The sequence below is a fragment of the Pantherophis guttatus genome, chromosome 4 (assembly GCF_059756535.1).
Source record: "Pantherophis guttatus breed Tessera chromosome 4, ASM5975653v1, whole genome shotgun sequence".
Classification (NCBI taxonomy): domain Eukaryota; kingdom Metazoa; phylum Chordata; class Lepidosauria; order Squamata; family Colubridae; genus Pantherophis; species Pantherophis guttatus.
Window position 1 is genome coordinate 31,259,251 of NC_142066.1, and position 23,039 is coordinate 31,282,289.

The 23,039-nt window shown below is 39.1% G+C and overlaps 1 protein-coding gene across 5 annotated transcripts in view; it reads left to right on the forward strand.

Annotated features, from left to right (window-relative positions):
- The first annotated feature begins 5,855 nt into the window (after positions 1 to 5,855).
- Positions 5,856 to 23,039, forward strand: part of FLT3LG (fms related receptor tyrosine kinase 3 ligand) — a 38,365-nt gene continuing 21,181 nt past the window's right edge. For 3 of the 5 annotated variants that reach the window (XR_015734203.1, XM_034423271.3, XM_087893925.1), the window contains exons 1-5: positions 6,013 to 6,361; positions 12,821 to 12,921; positions 16,434 to 16,544; positions 19,968 to 20,021; positions 21,838 to 21,984. Coding sequence is in view for 2 of the 5 variants with exons in the window: in XM_034423271.3 (XP_034279162.1) it covers positions 12,880 to 12,921; positions 16,434 to 16,544; positions 19,968 to 20,021; positions 21,838 to 21,984 (354 nt within the window). In the remaining 3 variants the exon portion in view is untranslated. Of the gene's footprint in view, positions 6,362 to 12,820; positions 12,922 to 16,433; positions 16,545 to 19,967; positions 20,022 to 21,837; positions 21,985 to 23,039 lie in introns of all 5 variants that reach the window. The other 2 variants (XR_009622837.2, XR_015734204.1) reach the window with 2 other exon arrangements.

Below are 23,039 nucleotides of genomic sequence, written 5' to 3' on the forward strand. Positions count from 1 at the left end.
AATATTTAATACATATTAGATAATAGACTTAAAACCCAGGTCAGTGATTTATTACTAAAAGCTTTGTTTTTATAGACATAGTTAAAAATTGTTAAATGGTGTATAGATTTCCCCCCAAAATTGGATATTTTAATAAATTCTTATAATTCATAGTAGCTACAGTCTGTAAATTCATCTCAAATACTGAGATTACTTTAAAATTTTATTTTTAAAAAATCTTATTTTTAATAGAGATTTTAACCTGCAAAATCACAGAGAAGATAAATATGCACAAAGCAGAAGCTTAAAATGTTTGCTGCTCTATGCATGACCACAGGTCACCAGGAATGTGCCATATGTATTAATTTGGAGGCTACCAATAAATCTTAGCTAATAAGCAAATTCACAAATATGGAATCCCCAACTAGCAAGGACTGCCTCTATGCTTTTATTCCAACTTCATTTATTTTTATGAACAGCTCCAAACTTACCAGAATCAAATTACGTTTGAGTCAACTTTTAATGTTGACTGGATTAGTCTCTGCTGTTTTCTTGGCAAGGTTTTCGGAAATGGTTTGCCACTGCCTCTTCCTAGGGTTGAGAGAAAGTGGTCACCCAACTGGTTTTGTGCCTAAGGCTAGACTAGAATTCACTATTTCCTGATTTCTAGTCTGCCACACCTGCCATCTTTGTTAGTCATCACTGACTAATAGGATAATCCTTTACACAAGGAATCTGACCAGTTCTAGAGAACCAATAGTGGAAATTTTGAGTAGTTCGGAGAACCAGTAGTAAAAATTCTGACCGGCCCCACCCCTATCTATTCTCTGCCTCTCAAGTCCCAGCTGATTGGGAGGAAATGGGGATTTTGCAGTAACCTTCCCCTGGAGTGGGGTGGGAATGGAGGTTTTAGAGTATCCCTCCCCTGTCATGCCCACCACGTCACGCCCACCAAGCAACGGCCACAGAACCAATAGTAAAAAAATTTGAAACCTATCACTGGTGTGAGTGTGCACTACGCTCACATCGCCATCTCTGCTCATGCGCACGGTCTTCTGTGCATGTGGAGTAGTCGCGCATTATATCCGGGCAGGTAGGCGGAGCCTCCTGCAGTTGCCTCTACCGGATCACGCGATCCGGACAGAACCAGCTGAATCCCATCATTGGTCAGATGGGCTGCATATAAATTTAATAAATAAATACAGGTAGTCCTTGATTTATGACCAGAATTGAGCCCAAAGTTTACATTGCTAAGACAATTATTAAGTTAATTTTGTTCCAGTTTTCCTCCTTTCCTGCCACAGTTGTTAAGTGAATCACTACAACTGTTAAGTTAGTTACAAGGTTGTTAAATGAATCTGGCTTCCCCATTGACTAAAAATCTTTTATTTTCTCTTCACTGGTTGGCCCCTGATTCTAATTTGATTCTCACAGGCAATGCAAGTATTCCTAGCTCCACCGAAGAAGGTGATTCTTACAGCCCAAAGGTGTTTTTCCAAAAGGCAATTGGACTTACTTGGTTTTTTTCTTGGAAAACATTTCACTTCACTTTTCACATTTGGAAAAGCATCTTTGGAATAAACATGATTTGGCTAGTTGAATCTCCATAAACATGAATCTTAAATGTTCAGAATATCCACAAAGGCCACTAAGATGCATCTCTGTTTCAGTACATACTAATTGCATAACATGCATGCATAAATCAAGATTGCTACATTGCCACATGCTCTAGTTACAGGATTCAGCTTGCAACTGCTAACTTTATTGGTCTTGGTTCATTATTAGTCAGGGTGGTTATCATAGAATAGGCAGGCATAGCCTAAAGTCAAATTAAGCGTGGAATAGAAAGGAATTAGGCCATCCAAAGCCAAACTTGGCATTGATCATTGCCTAGATCCTTATTTTCACAAGTAGCAGTTTCCAAAGTTCAGCACCCTTTACATGTATCATCCATAGCCAGGATGCTGCCTACCAAACTAGGATTGTAATCTAGATTTCCTGCAGTCCCGGAAATTGAAAAAACTGCTAAGGAAAACTGAGCTAATCCTCTAGTCTGGGGTTTCCAAACTTCTCTTTCCTCTGCTGCTGGCTGAGGATTTCTGGGAGTTGAAGTCCAAAAGTCTTAAAATTGCCAAGTTTGGAGATCCTGCTCCAGTCTCAGGGAATTAAGTTCAACCTTCTGTCGATGTCAGGCCATACCAGATCATGAACAGGCAAACTGCCCTAGAGCTCCAATGCTTGGTTTCCCCCCCAGTCAAAACTCTGTGTTTTGTTCCATTTGGTACCCTGCTTTTTTTCGTACCTCGGTCCAGACCACAGTGACAATGTCTGCCTTTCATTTCAAAGACTCCAAAAATTAAGAAATGAAGTAGTGACAGAAAACTGCAGCTTCACTATTACCCTTATTCCAGGATCATAAAAGCATAATATCACTTTTAGCTCTGTTGGGCTGGGGAATTCTGGGAGTTGAAGTCGACACATCTTTAAGTTGCTAAAGATTGAGAAGCACTGGGCTAGACTGATGCAGGATTGTTTATCCTCTAATTCTACTAATAGTCATCAATTTACAACAGTTCATTTAGTGACCATTCGAAGTTACAATGGCATTGGAAAAAGTGACTTATGACTCTTTTTCACACTTACAACTGTTGCAGCATCCCCCATGGTCATGTGATCAAAATTCAGATGCTTGAGAACTGAGTCATATTTATGATGGTTGCAGTATCCCGGAGTCACATGATCATCTTTTGCCAAGCAAAATCAACAGAAAGCCACATTCATCTAACAATCATGTTACTAACTACTACTAACTATAGTAATTCACTTAACAACTTAGCAGGAAAGGTCGCAACATGGGGCAAAACACATCTAGCCACTGTCTCACTTAGCATCAGAAATTTTGGACTTAATTGTGATTGTAAGTCGAGGACCACCTGTATATAACTGTAGAATTTATATATTTCCGATTAGAATTATTTTAATTCTACATAATTCTAATTGTTCTGATTTTTGACCACCACAGAGTGAATATATCCCTTCCCACAATGGTTTTGAGAGGTTGAGTCTATCCCAATTTGTCAAGGAGCAGAATATTTTCTTTAAGGATACTGAACAAAATCTCAGTTGGATAGTCTGAATGACTTCAGTCTAACAGCAGAAGGAGAGAGATTTAAAAGTGTGGGCCTTCCACTAATCATATTATACGTTCATTGAATTTGGCAGAAAGAATCTGGCAGCCTCTCTTCTAACGAAGCTTACTAAATGTTTTAAATTGTTTACATTATTCAAAGGACTTAGTCTTTTTTCAGGATGGAAAATTCAAAACAGATTAATGTTAACTCCAGTGCTTGGGTTGATCTGGATGATATCATAAATATAAATCTATATTAGGAAAATAGTTTTCTAGACCAATTTCAACATTTATAAAATCAAATCTTTTGGCACATGCAGACTTCCTCAAACTGGTGTATTTTGAAGATTGAAAAAAAGGGCAGCCAAGTCAATTATGCCATTACTGAAGTCTATTATTTGATTTCAATGCTTTTAATATTCCTTTTGTATCATATTTTCTCCCCACTTTTTTGAACACCACAGCAGAGATACAGGTAGTTTTCAACTTACAAACATTTGTTTAGTGACCATTCAAAGTTATGAGGGCAGTAAAAAAAGTGGACTTTTCATGCTTATAATTGTTGCAGCATCCCCTGGTCACATGATCAAAATTTGGGAGCTTGGCAATTGGCAGGTGTTTATGATAATTGCATGTCCCGGGATCATGTGACCATCTGTAATCTTTCCAGCCAATGTCTGACAAGCAAAGTCAATGGGGGAAGCCAATTCCCTTAACAGCATGATTCACTTAACAACAGCTGTGATTCACTTAACAACTGTGGCAAAAAGGTCATAAAATGGGACAAAACTCACTTAACAGCTGCCTTGCTTTAGTAATAAATTTTTTTGCCTCAGTTTAGGTCATAAGTCGAGGATCATCTGTATACTCCAAGGCAGGTAAATTTGAACATTTTAAAACTGTTTTGGATTATAATTTGCAACATGTCAGTAAAGCCTTTCCCTTCGGGTGGGAATTCTGGGAGTTGTTCAGATGCTAATGGTTCCCAGGTTCGGAAAACAGCAATAGCACTTAGACTTATATATCACCTCATAGTGCTTTACAGCCCTTTCTAACCAGTTTACAAAGTCCATATATTGCTCCCAACAATCTGGTCCTGATTTTACCGACCTTGGAAGGATGGAAAATTGAGTCAATCTTGAGATGTTCAGGATCGAACTCCTGGCAATGGGCAAAGTCAGCCTGCAATACTGCTCTTTAACCACTATGCCATGATAGCGCTATGATTATATGCAATATAATGCAATATATGACATCCCCACTGCCTTCCCAAGTTAATAGAAAGGCATATTAATCTGTTGCAGCAAACTCAAAGTCTCTTCCATCAATTTAATAACAGGCTTAATAGATTCCCTAAAATGATCCCCACAAAAGCATGATAGTTTTTAAGTACCAAGATAGAAGACTCTTTGTAGCTCAGGGTTGAAATCAATGCACTGCTGAGGTTACCTAGTTTGGGCAATGACATGTCTACAAGAAAAAAAAAACCAGGCTCAGAGAACACAAAGGACTCCATTGTTTTTAAAGTATTATACCAATTTTGTGGTGTGTCTTGCCTCATGCAGTGATCATGAAGTCAAGAAAACTCAGCTGGGCCCAAATATTTACCCTGCCGGCAGCTCAATTTCACTGGAAGAAATCCAGATGGAATCCATACATACATATGCCCCCACTCCAGAACATTAACTACTGTATAAAAGTCCATTGGTTTGTACAAGGATACAAAAGGAGTACTAGAACCTTTGAAATCAATAAAATGTAGACTACAGTAATGTTATAATTGACTTGGCTGCCATTTTTTCAGTGTTTAGAATGCATCAGAATGCATACACCAAAGAAAACTATTTTGTTAATATGGATTTAATAGGGATTTTCTGGATCACACTTGATCTCCATCCACTGGAAGCCAGGCATGTGCAGATTAGGCCTCCCTAAATTCTCACCAGAGTAAATGCTTAGCTCCCTGCCAGGGTCGCTCTATCCCAGTGTTTCTCAACCTTGGTAGCTTGAAGATGGGTGGACTTCAATTCCCAGAATCCCCCAGCCAGCAGCGCTTTTGGATTCTGGGAGTTGAAGTCCACCCATCTTCAAGCTTCCAAGGTTGAGAAACACTGCTCTATCCAAACCGTTGGCCTCAACTTCCACCCAGATTCCTTGACTGTCTGGATGCCCTTCCAAACCCCAGGCTCTCCCCCGGGGAGACCTGCGGTGCAAGATCCGAGCGAAGGCTTAGCCAGGCGGAATCCTTGCGACACTGCCTGCGGGTTCAACGAGGGGTCGTTGAGGACAAGATGGACACGCAACGAGAACCTTTTTGGTGCGGGTGGGGGGGGTGGGGGAGCCGGCGAAGACAATCGGTAAAAAGACGCCGTGGGACCCTCAAGTCTCTTACTTGAACGCTTTGCAGAGCGGAAAGTTGCGATCTTTCCAGAAAGATCAAAGGACCTCTCCAGCCTGGGAAAGAAGCGGCTAGAGATCCTAAGGACTGAAGCGCATGAGTACTCGAGAAGGACTAGCGGCTTGCAAAGTCCTCTAAGGAAAACGGAATCGAGAGGAACAGTGGAAGCCTCTAAATTGCTCGGCTAGCTATAATTTGTAACCTCCTGGGTTTTTTGAGCGGGGGCGGGAGAAGTGGGTATGTGCGTGAGTTTGCAATGCCAAGATCGGGCTGGTTTTTTGCTCCGATTCCTGAGCCCACGAGCTGTTGGTGACGGCGGAGGAGGAGGAGGAGGAGGAGGAGGAGGAAGAAGAAGAAGAAGAAGAAGAAGAAGAAGAAGAAGAAGAAGAAGAAGAAGAAGAAGAAGAAGAAGAAGAAGAAGAAGAAGAAGAAGAAGAAGGAAGGAAGGAAGGAAGGAAGGAAGGAAGGAAGGAAGGAAGGAAGGAAGGAAGGAAGGAAGGAAGGAAGGGGTTGCGCTTTGTCAAGGCTGACGGCTGATTCCTGGATCGGGTTCTCCCATCTCCCCCACCCCTTCTGCGCAAGATATCAGCAGCCCCCGGGAGGCCAGCTCCTCCCCTTACGAACACTTTCGCTTTCGCTGCCAATGCAAGCAAACTCCTGGGCCTTTTTATTATATTCCTTTCCCTTATAACGCACGTGTCAGCACAGCTGGCAACTCTCCTGCAGCACCTCCGCTGGCGAGGAAGATAGTATCGGCACTGAACAACGTCCCCCTACTCCCAGACCCCAGAACAACTACTTCCCTCCCGGGACGCGGAGCGCTTCCTCTACCTGCCCGCGTCGCATCTCTGCAGGTAAGCCAGGAGGTCCTTTCTTGCTAGCCAGGAGGTTCAATTCTCCCGCCCCGTTCCTTCGAGTGGGGTGTCTCGAGAAGGGGAAAAGCAGGGGCTGCCGCCACTTTCGTTTTCGGGGAGACGGAGCGGGGAACCTTCCGAGGAATATCAAGGGCTGAGTCCTAACTAGGATAGCGGGTGGGGGGCTTCGGGGAGTCTTTTCTCATAAACTCGGTGAGTTGGAGTTGGGTGCTTGGGACGCGCGGGGCACCTCCTCTGCGGCTTGGTTTAGTCCTCTCCCAACCCCAACTCAGGAATTTGGGGTTTTCTTCAGGAGAACTGCCTGCTGGATAGGTTTGTTTTGGCTGCAGGGGTAGGCGGCTGAACATGGGGACGAGGGGCTGAGGGGCTGGGGCTGAGAGTCCTGATTTCTGAGAATCCGCCCCCTGATGAACTTCCTAGGCTCCTAGGGCGCTTATATCGGTGATGGGGCTGAGCCCTCATTTTTAAGGGGTTCTGGACAGAGCATCCTCATGTGGCCGCAGATATTGGAGAGGAGTTTCCCATGGACAGCTCCGTTTTCCAGTCAAGTGAAATTCTGCAGCAGCCCTATTTTTCCCTGTTTCTGGTGCTTTGCTGGTGTTTTTTTTTTTTTTTTAATTACATAATGAAACAGAACTTTTCCTAGTACAGGTAGTCCTCAACTTACAAGAGCTCAAAGTTACAACACACTGAAAATGATTTATGACCATTTTTCACACGATTTTTGCAGCATCCCCATGCTCTCGAGATCAAAATTAGGATGCTTGGCAACTGACTCATATTTATGTGTCCTGGCTTCATGCGATCCCCTTTTGCAGCCTTCTGACAAGCAAAATCAATGGAGAAGCCAGATTCACTTAACATCCATGTTACTAACTTAATGACTGCGGGGATTCATTTAACACTGGCAAGAAAAATTGTAACAATTGTCTGCTTAACAACATAAATTTTGGGCTCACTTATGGTTGTAAGTTGGGGACTACCTGTACTTAAATTGTAGTGATGCTTTACTACCTACAAAGGAGAAAAAATTGGGGTGTTTATATGTATCTCATCAAGCCATCTAAGGATGAGTGAAGGATGATTAGAATTCTAACACTGTCTGTTCCTCCCCCACATTCTTTTTGTGCTAAATTTTTGCAAGGCAGTTTTGCAAAGGTCCCCAAGGCCCAGTATAAGTGAAAAGGGTGGAGAGAATGTCCCTTCTTTTTTTCCCCCTTATTTATATGAAGGTTTCGAAAAACAATTATCAAAAGCTGCGCTGCTGTCTCAGCTGACCTATAACGAACAGCAAAGAAAATTTTCCTCTCTCTGCCAGCGAAAGTGTGATTGAAATGACTTTTGCCTTATACTTTGCAGTAGTATTTGATTAATGCGGTTGATATCATGAATGATAACTGTGTGAACGGATGTACTGAGACTGCATATCATGTAAACAGTGTAATCTGCCAGTGTATAAACAGAAAAATTCTTTGTAATTGAGATTATTTTGACATGGAAACTGTTTTGGTGGTTTGTGTGGGATCAAAGCTAGTTTAGTAAGGGTTTCGGGAGGGATTTTAGTTTTTTTCTCACTATTTAAAAACAATCCCTTTTAATTTTTTTGGGTTGGAGACATAATCCTCCATTTACTGGTGCTAAGTCAACAAACCTTGGTTGGTCTTGAAAAATAAGCAGAACCAGACCTGGAAAAGACTAGGAGGAAAATCCCAGGATTACAGGGTAGAGTGGAAGCTGGGACAGTGATGGGGGGAGGGAAGAAGACAACTGACAAATTACTTCTAGAAGTCATTACTTCTGCTTAGAAAACTAGTGAACATGTCCATAATGTTATCAGGAGACAATTTGAAAGATAGGATTTTTTAAAAATACATTTTTCAGAATCTTCCAGTTTAGTAGAATGTGATGCTCCATATACCTGGAGCCCAAGGAAGTAAAGAAAATAAAAACCATTAGGTATTAAAGATATGATTTAGTGTGGGGAATTCTTGAAGTTGGGAGTTGAAAAACACTGCCCTGTCCTTTTTGCAATCTTCTAAAAATGAAATAGTTTCAGTTTGCCTTTTATTCACTTAGGAAATATATACCTTATTATTAATAATCTATTATATTCCCACATTTTATGATAATTTAATATCCTAGCTGTTGTGAATCATCCAAAGTTTTTTGTATCATCAAAGTTGTTTGATGGTACACATTATTCTTTATTTTATTTTTTCCATGTCCCTGCAGAGTTTCGCTTGGCACCATCTGAGTTCCCTGCTGAACTTATTTTCCCCACCTTTTTAAAAAAAAAAAAGTGTTTGGTAAAAATAGAAAAGGGTGTTTTACTTCAAAATAAAACACCAGCCTAACATTACCTTTTTTAGAAAATAAAAATGATGGTTGGATGCAGCCCAATATAAATGTTCCTAATATCTCCCTGGGTGGGTGGGGGGGAATAAAGGTGAAGAGGGCATTTGGACATCTCCTGGGTTCGGTAGATTTTGGTAAATTTGGAACTGCTCATGCTATTTAATGAGGGGATTAGTTTTTGCGAGAGCGCTTATAATTTGCTCTTATAATTTTAAATTGGTTCCCCAGCCTCTTGGCTTTCCTGCAGGTTTGTGGACAGAAAGTTTTATGTTGAATCTCTGAAATTTCTAATAAAAGGAGCTGCTGGTAAATATCCTGTCCAGACATTTGATGAACAATTTGGAGAAATTCATGCAATAGATCGAGGGCTAGATGACTGTTTCTCAATGTTGGCAACTTGAAGTTGTGTGGACTTCAACTCTCACAATTCTCCAGGTGGAGAATTCCACACATCTTAAAGCTGCCAAGGTTGAGAAACACCGGGCTAGGTAAGTAAAGGAAATAATTCAGTATTCAACAGGTTCATATATTTATTAGTTTGTTTGTCAAACATGTACAGGATAACAAGCATAGCAGTGGTGGGTTTCAAAACTTTTTACTACCGGTTCTGTTGGAGTGGCTTGGTGGGTGTGGCATGGCTTAGTGGGCATGGCTTGGTGGATGTGGCAGGGGAAGGATACTGTAAAATCTCCATTCCCACCCCACTCCAAGGGAAGGTTATTGCATAATCTCCATTAAGAGCCGAGGTGACGCAGTGGTTAGGGTGCAGTACTGCAGCTACTGCAGCTGACTGCTAGTTCAGCAGATCAGCGGATCAAATCTCACCGGCTCAAGGTTGACTCAGCCTTCCATCTTTCTGAGGTGGGTAAAATGAGGACCCAGATTGTTAGGGGGCAATATGCTATTTAGAATACTGTCTTTGGTGTAAGCCGCCCAGAGTCCTCGGAGAGTGGGCAGCATAGAAATATGACTAATAAATAAATAAATTTCCTCCCAATCAGCTGGGACTTGGGAAGCAGAGAATAGATGGGGGCGGGGCCAGTCACAATTTTTACTACCAGTCAGAATTTTTACTACTGGTTCTCCAAACTACTCAAAATTTCCGCTACCGGTTCTCCAGAACTGGTCAGAACCTGCTGAAACCCACCTCTGAAGCATAGGTATGAACATAAGCATAAACAAAGGAAGTAAATACAAATAATTGTGGACCATAAGACAGGGATGGTAGGCACCAGAGATGGGTTTCAGCAGGTTCTGACCAGTTCTGGAGAACCGGTAGTGGAAATTTTGAGTAGTTCGGAGAACCAGTAGTAAAAATTCTGACTGGCCCCGCCCTCATCTATTCTCTGCCTCCCAAGTCCCAGCTGATTGGGAGAAAATGGGGATTTTGCAGTAGCCTTCTCCTGGAGTGGGGTGGGAATGGACATTTTACAGTATCCTTCCTCTGCCACGCCCACCAAACCATGCCTACCAAGCCATGCCACGCCCACCAAGCCAACCCACAGAACCGGTAGTAAAAATAATTGAAACCCACCACTGGTAGGCACGCTGCTGTGCTTATGCACGCCCCCTTTACGGACCTCTTAAGAATGGGGTGAGGTCCACGGTAGACAGTTTGAGGTTGAAGCTGTGAGGGTTTGAGACAACAGAATCTGGTAGAGCATTCCAGGTGTTGACCACTCTGTTGCTGAAGTCGTATTTCCTGCAATCGAGTTTGAAGCAATTTACCTTGAGTTTGTATCGATTGTTTGCCTGTGTACTATTGTGGTTGAAACTGAAGAAGTTGTTGACAGGTAGGAGACAATTTTATTTATTTATTTATTTATTTTATTTAGTTTGTCAAACATGTACGAGATAACAGGTATTAGTATAAACATGGACATGAACACAGGAAATGAGTATAAATAAATGGGGACAGTAGGACAGAGTCAATAGGGACGCTGGTGTGCTTATGCACACACCCTTTATAGACCTCTGAGGTCCATGGTAAACAGTTTAAGGTTGAAGCTATGGAGGTTTGAGGATGTAACAACGGAGTCAGGTAGAGCATTCCAGGCATTGACCACTCTATTGCTGAAGTTGTATTTTCTGCAATCGAGTTTGGAGCAGTTTACCTTGAGTTTACATCTATTGTTTGCCCATGTATTATTGCAATCGAAGCTGAAGTAGTCATTGACAGGTAGGACGTTGTAGCAGACAATTTTGTTTGCTTAGGGCAGACAGTAGGCGGCATAGTTCAAGGTTGTCCAAGCCCAAAATTTCAAGTCTGGTGGCATAAGGTATTCTGTTGTAAGCAGAGGAATGGAGTACTCTTCTCGTGAAATACCTCTGGACCCATTCAATTGTATTAATGTCCGATATACAGTGTGGATTTCAGGCAGACGACCTGTATTCGAGGACTGGTCTGGCAAAGGTTTTGAATGCCCTATTTTGCAGTACAGTGTTACCACAGAAGAAGCTTAACAAACCTTAATGCCTTTTTGGCAATGCTGTTACAGTGAACTCTGGAGCTTAGATCATCTGATATGAGTACTCCTAGGTCCTTGACAGAGTGAGGGTTATCTACGAGGTCGTATCCACTCAGCTTGTATTTGGTGTTCGGATTTTTTGTTGCCAATGTGTAAGACAGAGCATTTGTTAGTTGAGATTTGGAGTTGCCAATTGTTTGACCATTCTGTCACATAGTCAAGGTTGCTTTGTAGAGCAGCAGTATTGTTGGTGGTGTTAAATATTTTTATGTCACGTGCCAAAAGTGGGGGGAGCATGGAGGGGGGGTCACACATGCATGCACGGGGGTGGGGCACGGGGCGCCTTAGAATTATGGGTGTGGCCACACACACACGACTCCCCCTGCACGACCCCCGTTTTTGGCACGCGATGGCAAAAAGATTAGCCATCACTGGTCTAAGGGAAGGAGAAAGAAGGTTAGAAGATGGACATATTAAATGCTTTAAAATGCCTACTTAGAACTTGTATGAGAAAACTCTAGAAGATCCTACATTCAGAAGAGGGAAAAATTACCTTCTTGATCCTCAATTTATGATCACAATTGAACCCAGAATTCCCATTGCTAAGTGAGGCACCTCATTTTTATGATTTTTTTTTTTTTTTTTTTGCCATAGCTGCTAAGTGTATCACTGCAGTTCTTATATGAATTAGGGGGTCATTAAGCGAATCTGATTCTGACAACCTTTGATTTGGTTGTCAGAAGCCGGCTAGGGAAGGTTATAAATGGTGGTCATATGACCCCATGTCATAAATACATGTCAGTGGCCAAGTGCCCAAATTTTGATCACAGGACCATGGGGGCACTGCAACAGTCATAAATGTAAAAAAAAAAAAGCTCATAAGTCACTTTTTTTCACTGCTGTTGTAACTTCTAACAGTCACTAAACAAATGGTCATAAGTGGAGAACTACTTGTATTGTTGCCAAGAAAAAGAACAATGAACTGTCCACATAGTCTCCAGTTCAGATTTGGCTTATGCTCTTCAGTTAAAATATTGCCGGTAATTTTAACCTGTAAACTGATCTTCTGCAGCAGGTGGCAGACTAAATCACACTTTTCTTATGTGGCCCATGCAAAAGCTTTTGAAACTAATTTATAAAAAGGAAGTTGTATAGAGGTTAGTCTTCAACTTATGACCAAAATTGATGCCCAAAATTTCTGTTGCTAAGGGAGACTTTTGTTAAGTGAGTTTTGCCAAAGTATGCAACCTTTCTTGTTACAGTTTTTAAGTGAATCATTGCGCTTATTAAATTGGTAACCCGATTGTTAAGCGAATCTGGCTTCCCCATTGACTTTGCTTGTCAGAAAGTTGCAAATGGGGATCACAGGACCCTGGGGACCTTGCAACCGTCATAAATATGAATCATATGCCAAGCATCTGAATATTGATGACATGACCATAATGGTAACGGTTATAAGTGTGAAAAGTAGTCATGTCACTTTTTTTCAGTGCTGTTGTAACTTCAAACGGTCACTAAATGAACTGTTGTTAGTTGAGGACTACTTGTACTGAATATATTTAATTGCATAGTCTTTTGCGGCTTAATCTTCTCAACATGCTTTCTTTTATTCCAGAACCCTTTTCCCGCCTTTTTAAGGGGAGACCTCAGCATGCTGGCCACCCACCAAATTACATGGAGATGATTTCGTATCATGGAACTCCAGATTCCTCTGAGGTAAGTCAAATGATATAAGTTGATGACAGCTGTCTGCTGTTGCTTGTCCGTCAGAGGTGGTAAACTACAGGTCCCAGAATTTCTGGACAGCACGGCCAGTGGAATTCAGGGAGTTGTATTCCTTTTTTAATATTTTTATATTAATATTTTCTTAATACAAAATACAAATGAAAATAGTGGGGGAAATCGGTAAAGGGAAAAGGAAAAAAGTGGGGGGGGGGGGAAGAAAGAAAAAAGGAAAAAGTGTCTTCCAACTTTTTTGGTGCAGCAGATTATATATTAAAAATTATAATCTCAATTTTTAATATAAGATTAGTATTAGCCATTTCTATAACAAAAACCTATTCAATCATAAAAACGCAAAGTTAGAATTTCATTTCCCCCCCTCTTTTGAGCGGGAAGTCCAGGAAGGTTTCCAAATGGAAACAAATTTAGATACATTCTTATCTCTAATTAAGACAAATAATTTTGCCATCTCTACTAATTCCATCACTTTTTCAATCCATGGAATTGACATACCTTTCCATTTTTGTGCATATAAGATTTTTGCTATAGTCAGCACCAGGGATGAAATTCAGCAGGTTCTGCTGAATTTCTGAAATTCTGAAATTCTGACAGGTTCTGGAGAACCAGTAGCGGAAATTCTGAGTAGTATGGAGAACCGACAAATGCCACCTCTGGCTGGCCCCAGAGTGGTGTGGGAATGGAGATTTTGCAATATCCTTCCCACAGGAGTGGTGAGGGAATGGGGATTTTGCAGTATCCTTCCCCTGGAGTGGGTGGGAATGGAGATTTTGCAATATCCTTCCCCTGCCATGCGCACCAAGCCACGCCACCAAACCACGCCACGCCCACAGAACTGGTATTAAAAAAAATTGAATTTCACCACTGGTCAGCACATATAAATAGCAAAGTTCCTTTTTTTTTTCAAGTTCTTTATTCAGTAGTCCTAAAAGAAAATTTACAGATTTTGATTATATATTCATTTTCTGAATCTTGGGGAGCTGTATTCCTGACATGTTTGCAGAGTCCTAGCTTCCAAAAAGCTTCTGTATTGCAAACTACTCTTGTATTTTAAAAAGGATTCAGAAAGAAGAGGGAAGTTAAGATTGTCAGAACGCTGGAAGCTAAATTCTATGAATGGTGAAAAGAATCAGGGATGTTTATGTATGTGTTTTATTGTTTGGCTGTGCACCGCCCTGAGTCCTTCGGGAGTAGGGCGGTATAGAAATCAAATAATAAATAAATAAAATAAATAAATGTTTAGCTTTAAGAAACAAAGAAATCTTTGTCTGGAGGTTAACATCTGTAGATGCACATAAAACAGTTCAGTTCTCAACCATGTTAACCCCTCCATCTTGATTTTTTTAATCTCATCTCACCCTACAGATACTCTTGATTCTCCTGTATTGTTTCCAGGCTATAGAATTCTCATGCTTTGATTCTCATTTTCTATCTTTTGCAAGAATTACAATTGGCAATCCTTTTTTAAAGCATCTTGCACACAGGTGCCCCTAAAAGTGATCAAAGCACATTTCTTTTCTCAGACTTTTAAGCATTGTTGTTATTAACATTTTTTTCTCTATTCTTTGATTTTGTATTTTCCTTCTGCAAGTTAAACTAGGAACGAGAGATTCTCAAGACAGAAATTTGGTGATGTCAACAAGTGAAAGTCACCTAGTGAAAAGATTTAAAAGTACAAAGCTAAGCAAGCACCCAATAAACCATGAAAAAAAATCTGGGTATAAGAAAGAGTTCTACTTCATTTGGACAATTGATTAGAGTGGTTACTTCCTAATCACAAAGAAGATTTTTGTCTAACGGAGCCCCATCTAAGTAGTTTCTGCTGAGACAGGTGGTGGTTTGATTTGCTTGCAGACTTCAACAGAACAAAAAAACTGGATTAAACATAGAGTAAAATAAATATTAATCAACTAATCCACCTCCCACCCATTCTTCAAGCTTTATTAACTGTGAACAGGACATTCTAATATAAAATTAAGTAATCTAATAAAGCCACAATAAATAAATAAATAAACTAATTTATAGGCAACTCATCTAGTTTAACCCTCCAAGAGCATCTTTGGAAACCACATTATCACTTAACATAGTATGTAATTTAACTATTTCATAGACATTTGCTGGATTTACATGTTAAATTTAGTCAGAAGTTTTGTAGATTAATATGTGAGAATCCAGCCGGAAGTAGTCTATTACCATAAAGCTGACTAATCAACTGACTAAAATAGATTAAAACTGAAAAATATTGTTGAGTGTCACAATTTCTGAACCCAACACTGTATTAAACCACTTTAGATCTCCTTTTAGTAGGGAGGAAGTGGCAATGAAAAATGTAAAATAAAGCTTGAAACTTCCTTTTCTGAAAAAACATATGCTGATAGAACAATCCATTACCATCATTTTATCCATGTGGAAACTTTGCAAGATGAATAGGCTGGTCTTGGAATTAGCTAACTTTAATTCTAAGGCTAAGCTAGTGACTTCCATGCCTGAGTATTAATTGAACCCAGGACCTTTCCACAAATATTCCCAGGATTAAAACAATTTAGGATCTAGACTCAAATAACAGTTTGAAGAAGTATAAAGTGTTATTAGTGCACTCCTGATGTGTAAAAAGTTATTTTGATTGACACAGGAACATTGATCCCACAAAAATTCCCATGAGGAGTTACATTAGGTCACACATTTCAAGTGCTTTGTTGGCAGCAATGAAATTGTTCTCCAAAGTGGTATCCTTAAGACATATTTGGAATAGACTTCTGTCCCCAAGTTAGGAATTGCTGATCCATCATGCCAGTATTTCAAAACTACTAGGTATTGTCTAATTTATTTATTTTTTATAAATAAAAGCAGGAAAGAAGAATACTTGTTTGGAATGGTTCTCTGAATGAAAAACACTCTTAAATATTTGCAAAAGAGATTATCTTGATCTACAAAACAAGGATGGCATTCAGGAAGGACTTCAGAAGCCTATGGATGAGATAAGAGGAATAAAATCAGGAATGTACCAGTAGAAGAGAATATACGTAGCTCGGAGTTGAAGTGTAGAGTCCCTGATGCTCTCTGAGCTTGAAGATGTTACCTATTTAGAATAGAATAGAATAACAGAGTTGGAAGGGACCTTGGAGGTCTTCAAGTCCAACCCCATGCTCAGGCAGGAAGCCCCTATACCATTTCAGACAATGGTTGTCCAATCTCTTCTTAAAAACTTCCAGTGTTGGAGCATTCACAACTTCTGGAGGCAAGTTGTTCCACTGATTAATTGTCCTGATTGTCAGGAAATTTCTCCTTAATTCTAGATTGGATCTCTCCTTGATTAATTTCTATCCATTTGAATAATAAAACATCTGCAAGAAACCAACCAAGCTCAGAGAGCACGAAGGACTCAACTCAGGAATAGTTTTTTTTATTACTGTAATTAAAATATTCAGTAAACCTGATGTAGAGATACATAGATATAGATAAAAAGGAATGTGCCAATTGTCTCCTAGGTCTTGCTGCTCCTATTGCTGTTTTTCTCCCCATTTGGGCCACTCAAGGGCTGCAGTTTTAATTATTCACCCATCGCTACTTCTGACTTTTCCCAGGATATAAAACCACTGGTAAGTATGAATACATTGCATAGTTCAGCAGGCTGCCAACCCCATTTGGTAGAACAGAGCAGGAAATCACCCCCATGGAAGATTAAATCTATCTTTATTGACACTGCCTATAATTTATTTATTTAACAAACTTTTTTTTAAAAAAAAATCATGTTTTATTTGCAGTTTTCCTTTTACACCATACATATTTTGTGGACAGTATATTGACTGGGTCAATGTCCTTTTTAAACAATGCTAACAATAATAATACAAATAAGTATGCATAATCCTAATCTTCCAACTTCAACAATACCATTTTCTCTTCATAATTCTTTATCATTTTTTCCCATTAATTAATTTAAACATCAATAACATTTATTTGCCCCCTGTATTTGTTATCCCATACTAAGTCATTAATATTTAATATTTTAAAAATTACTCATTATTCCACCATAATTTCAATATGCCAAATGTCTATGACTACTAATAAGGCCAAATATTAACAAAATTTAATCAATCCCAGGATTATATCTATAGGCCCCACAATTTCTAATCCTTAAAAGTATAAATAAATAAATAAATAAATAAATAAATAAATAAATAAATAAATAAATTCACAATATATTTTAACACAGTTAATATTAATAATACAATTAGATTACCTAATCCTAAACTTCCACCTTCTAACCTTATCTTATTTTTAATTCAAATAAATTCTATTATCATCTCTTAACCTTTTCGGAGTTCCATCATTTGTTGACTTTTTGATCACCCTTTTATTTATTTCTTTTAAAATCTTATAACTTTTTTTGATATTTTTATTCCCACTAAGTATTCCCTTTGCGTTGCCCTTTGTCTCTTTCTGCTGTATCATTTGAGCACCCATCAATAAGTCTTCCTTTCTTTCTTTTGAAGAGATTTTCCCCCCAAACCTTTCTTTCTTTTTTGAAGATATTTTTCTTTTCTTTTTTCTCTGTTCTATTATAAACTTTTAAGGAATTATCTACCAGTATTTGATTCCTACTTATCAATCCTTTCTCTTCATTATCTTTATCTTCTTGCATCTCCTTTTGATTTTTCTCTTCCACTGCTTCTTCTAATTTGTCATCTATTTTCTGAATATCATGTTCATCTTTTCCCCCCACTCATTTCTTTATCTTTAGACAATCCCCTTGTCTACTTATTGTTCATCAAAATTATTTCTTCATAAACCTCTATTATCCCCTGATAATCCATTTTGTAACAATTCGATAAAAAATGCTCAATATACCTCTATGGTTCCAATGTCTCAATGTTTAAAAACTCCAACAGAGCCAATTATTAATAGGATTTAGTCAATCCCATAACTATACCTCCAAATCCCCTAAATGTATAATCTTTAAAGTTCTTTAGTATTTTACAGCCTTTTGGTTTTCCAGTTATTTGTCTTCCCAATTGTCCAAATTTTAAAGTCTTATTTAACTTTTCTTCTTTTCTCATTTCTTCTATCACCTTTCTTCTTTTGCCTCGTAGAATGTTCTGTCAAATAGCCTTAATAATCCTAACTCTGTTGAAACTGGTTATTGGACTGTGGATTTGAAAGGTTGGAGGAAACCTAGTGGATTAATTTGGATTTGGATAATTTAACAAATTTATATGGCTGCCCATTTCAGGAAAAAAAAAAGGACTCTCAGTGGTGTAGAACAATTAATTAAAATAAATATATAAAACAATTATCCAATTTTCAAAATATACAAAATAATTACAAAATCACACAAGCCTAATTGTGTTGTATTTCCCCCAAACATCCTATACCCCTGAGAATCAGGGAGGTGCCTTTCTGAGTCACTTCTGAATATTAACCTTGTTTCTCAGGCCTTAAAAATGTTTCAACCCCTTTTGCCTAGAATAGATCATGGTTTTTACATATCCCTATCAAGGTCATCTTCCTTACTCTGCACATCTTTTCATTCTTGTTTTTACTTCTATCAATGACAGAAATGCAAGTGCTGGTGATAGTGATGAAAAATTATACAGTCAATCCCCAAAACATGTTTGTAGAAATGACGCACTGTCCCTTATTTTGTGTGGAGTTTTTTCGGGAAAGAACTGAAACCCTGAATAATTAAAATATAATCATCGTGCTGGCCACATGTCCAGGGAAATGTCTTGGGACAAAAGCTGGCTTCCGCAGCTAAGAAACGGAGATGAGCAGCGCCCCCTGGAGTCAGACAGGAAAACATTTACCTTTTTACCTTTATAGTTATGTTCTCACCTTGGGCCTCTGCAAAACAACTGCAACTCATCCTTCCCTTTTGAGTCCCCAAAATAGAAAGATAAGGAACAAATCAGAAAGTGACAAAGAAAGCTGAAATGCGTAAAAGAGAAAAGCAGTTGTAAATTCCATCTTGTCAAAAGTTTAGGATTTACATTTGTTAAGGCAAACTTAAATTTAAAGCATTAGTTATGGCACCACACAAAATTGAGCCACATCATTCTACCCTGATGTCGCGCTCTCCAAACCTGTTGGACTACTCATTCCATCATTCCCAGCCAAGAGGGCAATTACTTGTGATCTAGGAATTAAGGGTACTTTATTTCCACTCTTCAGCCTACCCATGGAACTGAAATATAAGGAGCATCTAATTTAATGGCACTTTACAAGGAGTCCTTATGACTGACTGCTTAGCAACTGATCAAACTTACAACAGAGTTCCTTAAGGGTACTTATGACTTAGTTCCAAAAATCACTCCCCCCTTGATCACATGACCATGCGTTACTCAATAACTGACCCATACAGGTAGTGCTTGACTTACAACAGTTCATTTAGTGACTGTCCAAAGTTACAACATCACAGAAAAGTGACTTATGAACATGTGATCATAATTCAGACTGCTGGCAACTGACTCATATTTATGACCTTTATAGTGTCCTGGAGTCATGTGATCCCCTTTTACGACCTTCTGACAAGCAGAGTCAATGGGGAAGCCAGATTCACTTAACAACTATGCTATTAACTTGACAACTGCTGTGGTTCACTTAACAGCTGTAGCAAGAAAGATCGTAAAAAGTGAGCAAAACTCACTTAACAATGTCTCACTTAGTAACATAAATTTTGAGCTCTATTGTGGTCATAAGTCAAGAACTATCTGTATTTTCAGCTATTTGCAGCATTCTATGGTCATGTTTTATGATGTTTTTGCCAATAGCTATCATTTACTCCTGGTTTTTGGCAAAATCGGCCAATTGATTTACTTAACAACTTTCTTAGAATGGTGACAGTCACTTTAACGACCACAACGTTTGCTTAATGACCATGGCGGTTGTTTAAACACCAGCACACAGAAGGTCTTAACATTGAGTTTCTCACATGGATAATCTGATTTATGATCATCACGACCATAATGGAAGGTCATAAGTTAAAAGCTATCTGCAATCTTGTCTTTCTCTTTCTCTCTCCTCAGAAAGAATATTTGCTCCTGGACTACAAAGTATCGATGCCGTTCAATCTGAAACCGGTACAGTCTTTATGGCAGCTTTTACCTCAGGGGTGAGGAACTATGGCCCTTTTACCATCTGTGAAGTTCAACTCTCAGAATTCCTAAGCCTGGCTGGCTCAGGAAACCTAGGAGTTGAAGTTCAGAGATCGTAAAAGGGCCATAGTTCTCCAGCCCTGCTTTACATGAATACTTTCACATTTCAATGAAATCAACAACATTGATCGTTCTACTATTCATGAAAATAGCGAAACCTCTTTCATGGGACTGCCCATGGCACATTAGCTAAAGATGACAGGTCAACCTCCAACAAATTTCCTGCCACAGAACTGAGAATATAGCCTGCTGTTGAAATAAGATTCTTGTATCTAGCCAATATTTTGTAGGAGGAGGGAAGTTCAAAGTTGGTGGGGTTCAATTTGGAAATGCTTTGGAGGTGTTTTTTTTTTAATTAATATGCCTATTTTAGGCATCTGGTATGCTAAGGCAAAGAAAATCCATTCTTGCAATTGTTTTGGGCTACTAATATTCCTTGCGTATGTCCATGACGGGGTAATGGGAAATGAAGTCTTCAAGGATCCTTAACATCGTTTACATATCCGTTGAATGTTCCTGGTTTAAACTTTGGCCTGTCCAGCCACATCTGTGAAAGTCTTGTCTCAAATAACTGAAAAGCTTCTGCTAGTGACTCCTGATCAGTCTTGTGGAGGCTTCCAACCAGGGGTGAATTGCTACCGGTTCGGTCTGGTTCGTCCTAACCGGTAGTAAAAAGGGCTACTGGTTTGCCGAACCAGTAGTAAAAAATGTATTAAAAAAAAAAGTTCTGACGATCAGCTGAGTGACGCACGATCGTCGTAAGATATTTTTTTTTTTTTACTTTTTTAGCATTTTTTTACTGTCAGTTCTCCGGAAACGGTAGTTAAAAATGCTTTAAAAAGTAAAAAAAAAAAAAAGTTCCGAAGATCGCGCGTTACTCAGCTGATCGTCGGAACTTTCTTTTTCTTACTTTTTAGGCATTTTTTTTACTACTGGTTCTCTGGAACCGGTAGTAAAAAATGCTTTAAAAAAGTTTTTAAAAAAGGCTCCGACGATCACAGTTGTGCCGTGCGATCATCAGAGCCCTTTAAAAAAAATTTTAAAATATTTTTTAACAACCTATTCAGCGAATAGGTTGTAAAAAATGCTTTTAAAAGTTAAAAAAAAGGCTCTGAAGATCACACGCCCTGATCACCCCCCCTCGCACGCTGTTCTACTTACCCCATGTCTCCTTTTGGTGTGCACTGCACATGTGTGTGTGGTGCACACTGCGCATGCGTGTGCACAGTGCACATTTGGCATGCGGTGCACATGTGCAGCCAGCAAACTGGTAGTAAACCAGTTCAGATTTCCCCACTGCTTCCAGCTATGTAGAAAGAGCTCCCAAACTGACTGGAAAATCATGTCTTTTGGTTAAGAACCAGTGTTTTGACTCAGTAATGTACCAAAATGGTCCATAGAGTGAACTTTTTCCTTAAGTGAGCATAGAGATACAGATCTCACATTATGATATGCCTCTGGATATAGGGTTTTAATATGATTTTCATCTCCCATCTTGGATTCTGTTTAAATAAAATGTTCTTGGTAGCCATGCTACCAGATTTGGTCTGCAATGATATAGAGAACCACTAGATAGCAGCAAGGAACCCAGATTTTCTGTGTCTCTCTGTTCCCATCAAGAGGGAATCCAAAGGTTTGCAACCCAAGTGTCGTAGTCTTGGTTTATAATGAGGGTACAATCTTTTTTCTTCTCTTTGGTCTCATGTTTTCTCTGCACCCCATCTCCATTTGTATTCTCCAGGACATATTCTGCAGTGTGTTATGGGACCTTCATTTCATCAATGAAAACTTAAAGAAATTAATCAACGTGTCTGGGAAAAGACTGAAAAAGTTATTCGAGAAATTATATGATCACACAAAATTTGTTGAAGATTGTAATATTGAAGTAGTAAGTTGAAGAACTTTGTTTAGAGTGCTTTGGAATACAATACAAGTCATTCCTATTTTAATCACAATTTAACCTAATTTGTCTTGTCCTAATGGCTTAGAACAGACTGCAATCAAAATTTCTGTTTTTTAAAAAATGCAGTGTTAATTTAGATCTGAACCAAGAAAAGCGGGAAGACTTAAATTAATCCAGGGCTCTAACAGTGCTAAACAAAGTATGAATACTTCTGTGCGTATTCCTTGTCTGACAGGAATATTTGTATCTACATGGTCACTAAGAGCCAACACCAGCTTGACAGCTTTTAATCAAAATGAGGGAAAAAGGAACACTGAATTTTTTTCTTACCCTATTTTTGGGGTGGGAGAAAATGGGGAAGTATCTGAATTTATTTAAGTTCCTTTTTTCTGGCTGGAAGAGAAATTCCTCCCTTCCTTTGAGAGACACATTTTGTTACAGGTAATCCTCGATTTACGATCACATCAAAGTCCAAAATTTCCGTTGCTAAGCAAGATGGTTAAGTCGAATGAGTTGTGCCCCATTTTACAACCTTTTATGCCACACTTGTTAAGTGAATCACTGCAGATGTTAAATGAATCATGTGGTTGTTAAGTAAAACTGGCTTCCCACATTGGCTTTGCTTGTCAGAAGCCAGTTGGGTGATGATCACATGACCCAGGGACAATGCAACTGTCATAATTACATGCCAGTTGCCAAGCACCTGAATTTTGATCATGTGACTTGTGGAGATGCTGCAATGGTAGTAGGTGTGAAAAATGGTCATAAGTCATTTTTTTCAATGCCTTTGTAATTTTGAATGGTCACTAAATGAATGGTTGTAAGTCAAGGACTACCTATATTTGTTATGCCTGTTTCCACAAGTGGGTTCATTTCATTTTGAAGCAAAAACTGCTGAGCATTTCCAGAATCAACCCTAACCCCACTGTGTAGTGTACAATTGGAGGGGATCTTTGAGATCATCTAGTCCAAAGTGATTACTATTTGCAATAAATAGCATCACCATAAAGTAGGTCTTAAGCTGGAAATTGCTGTCAAGC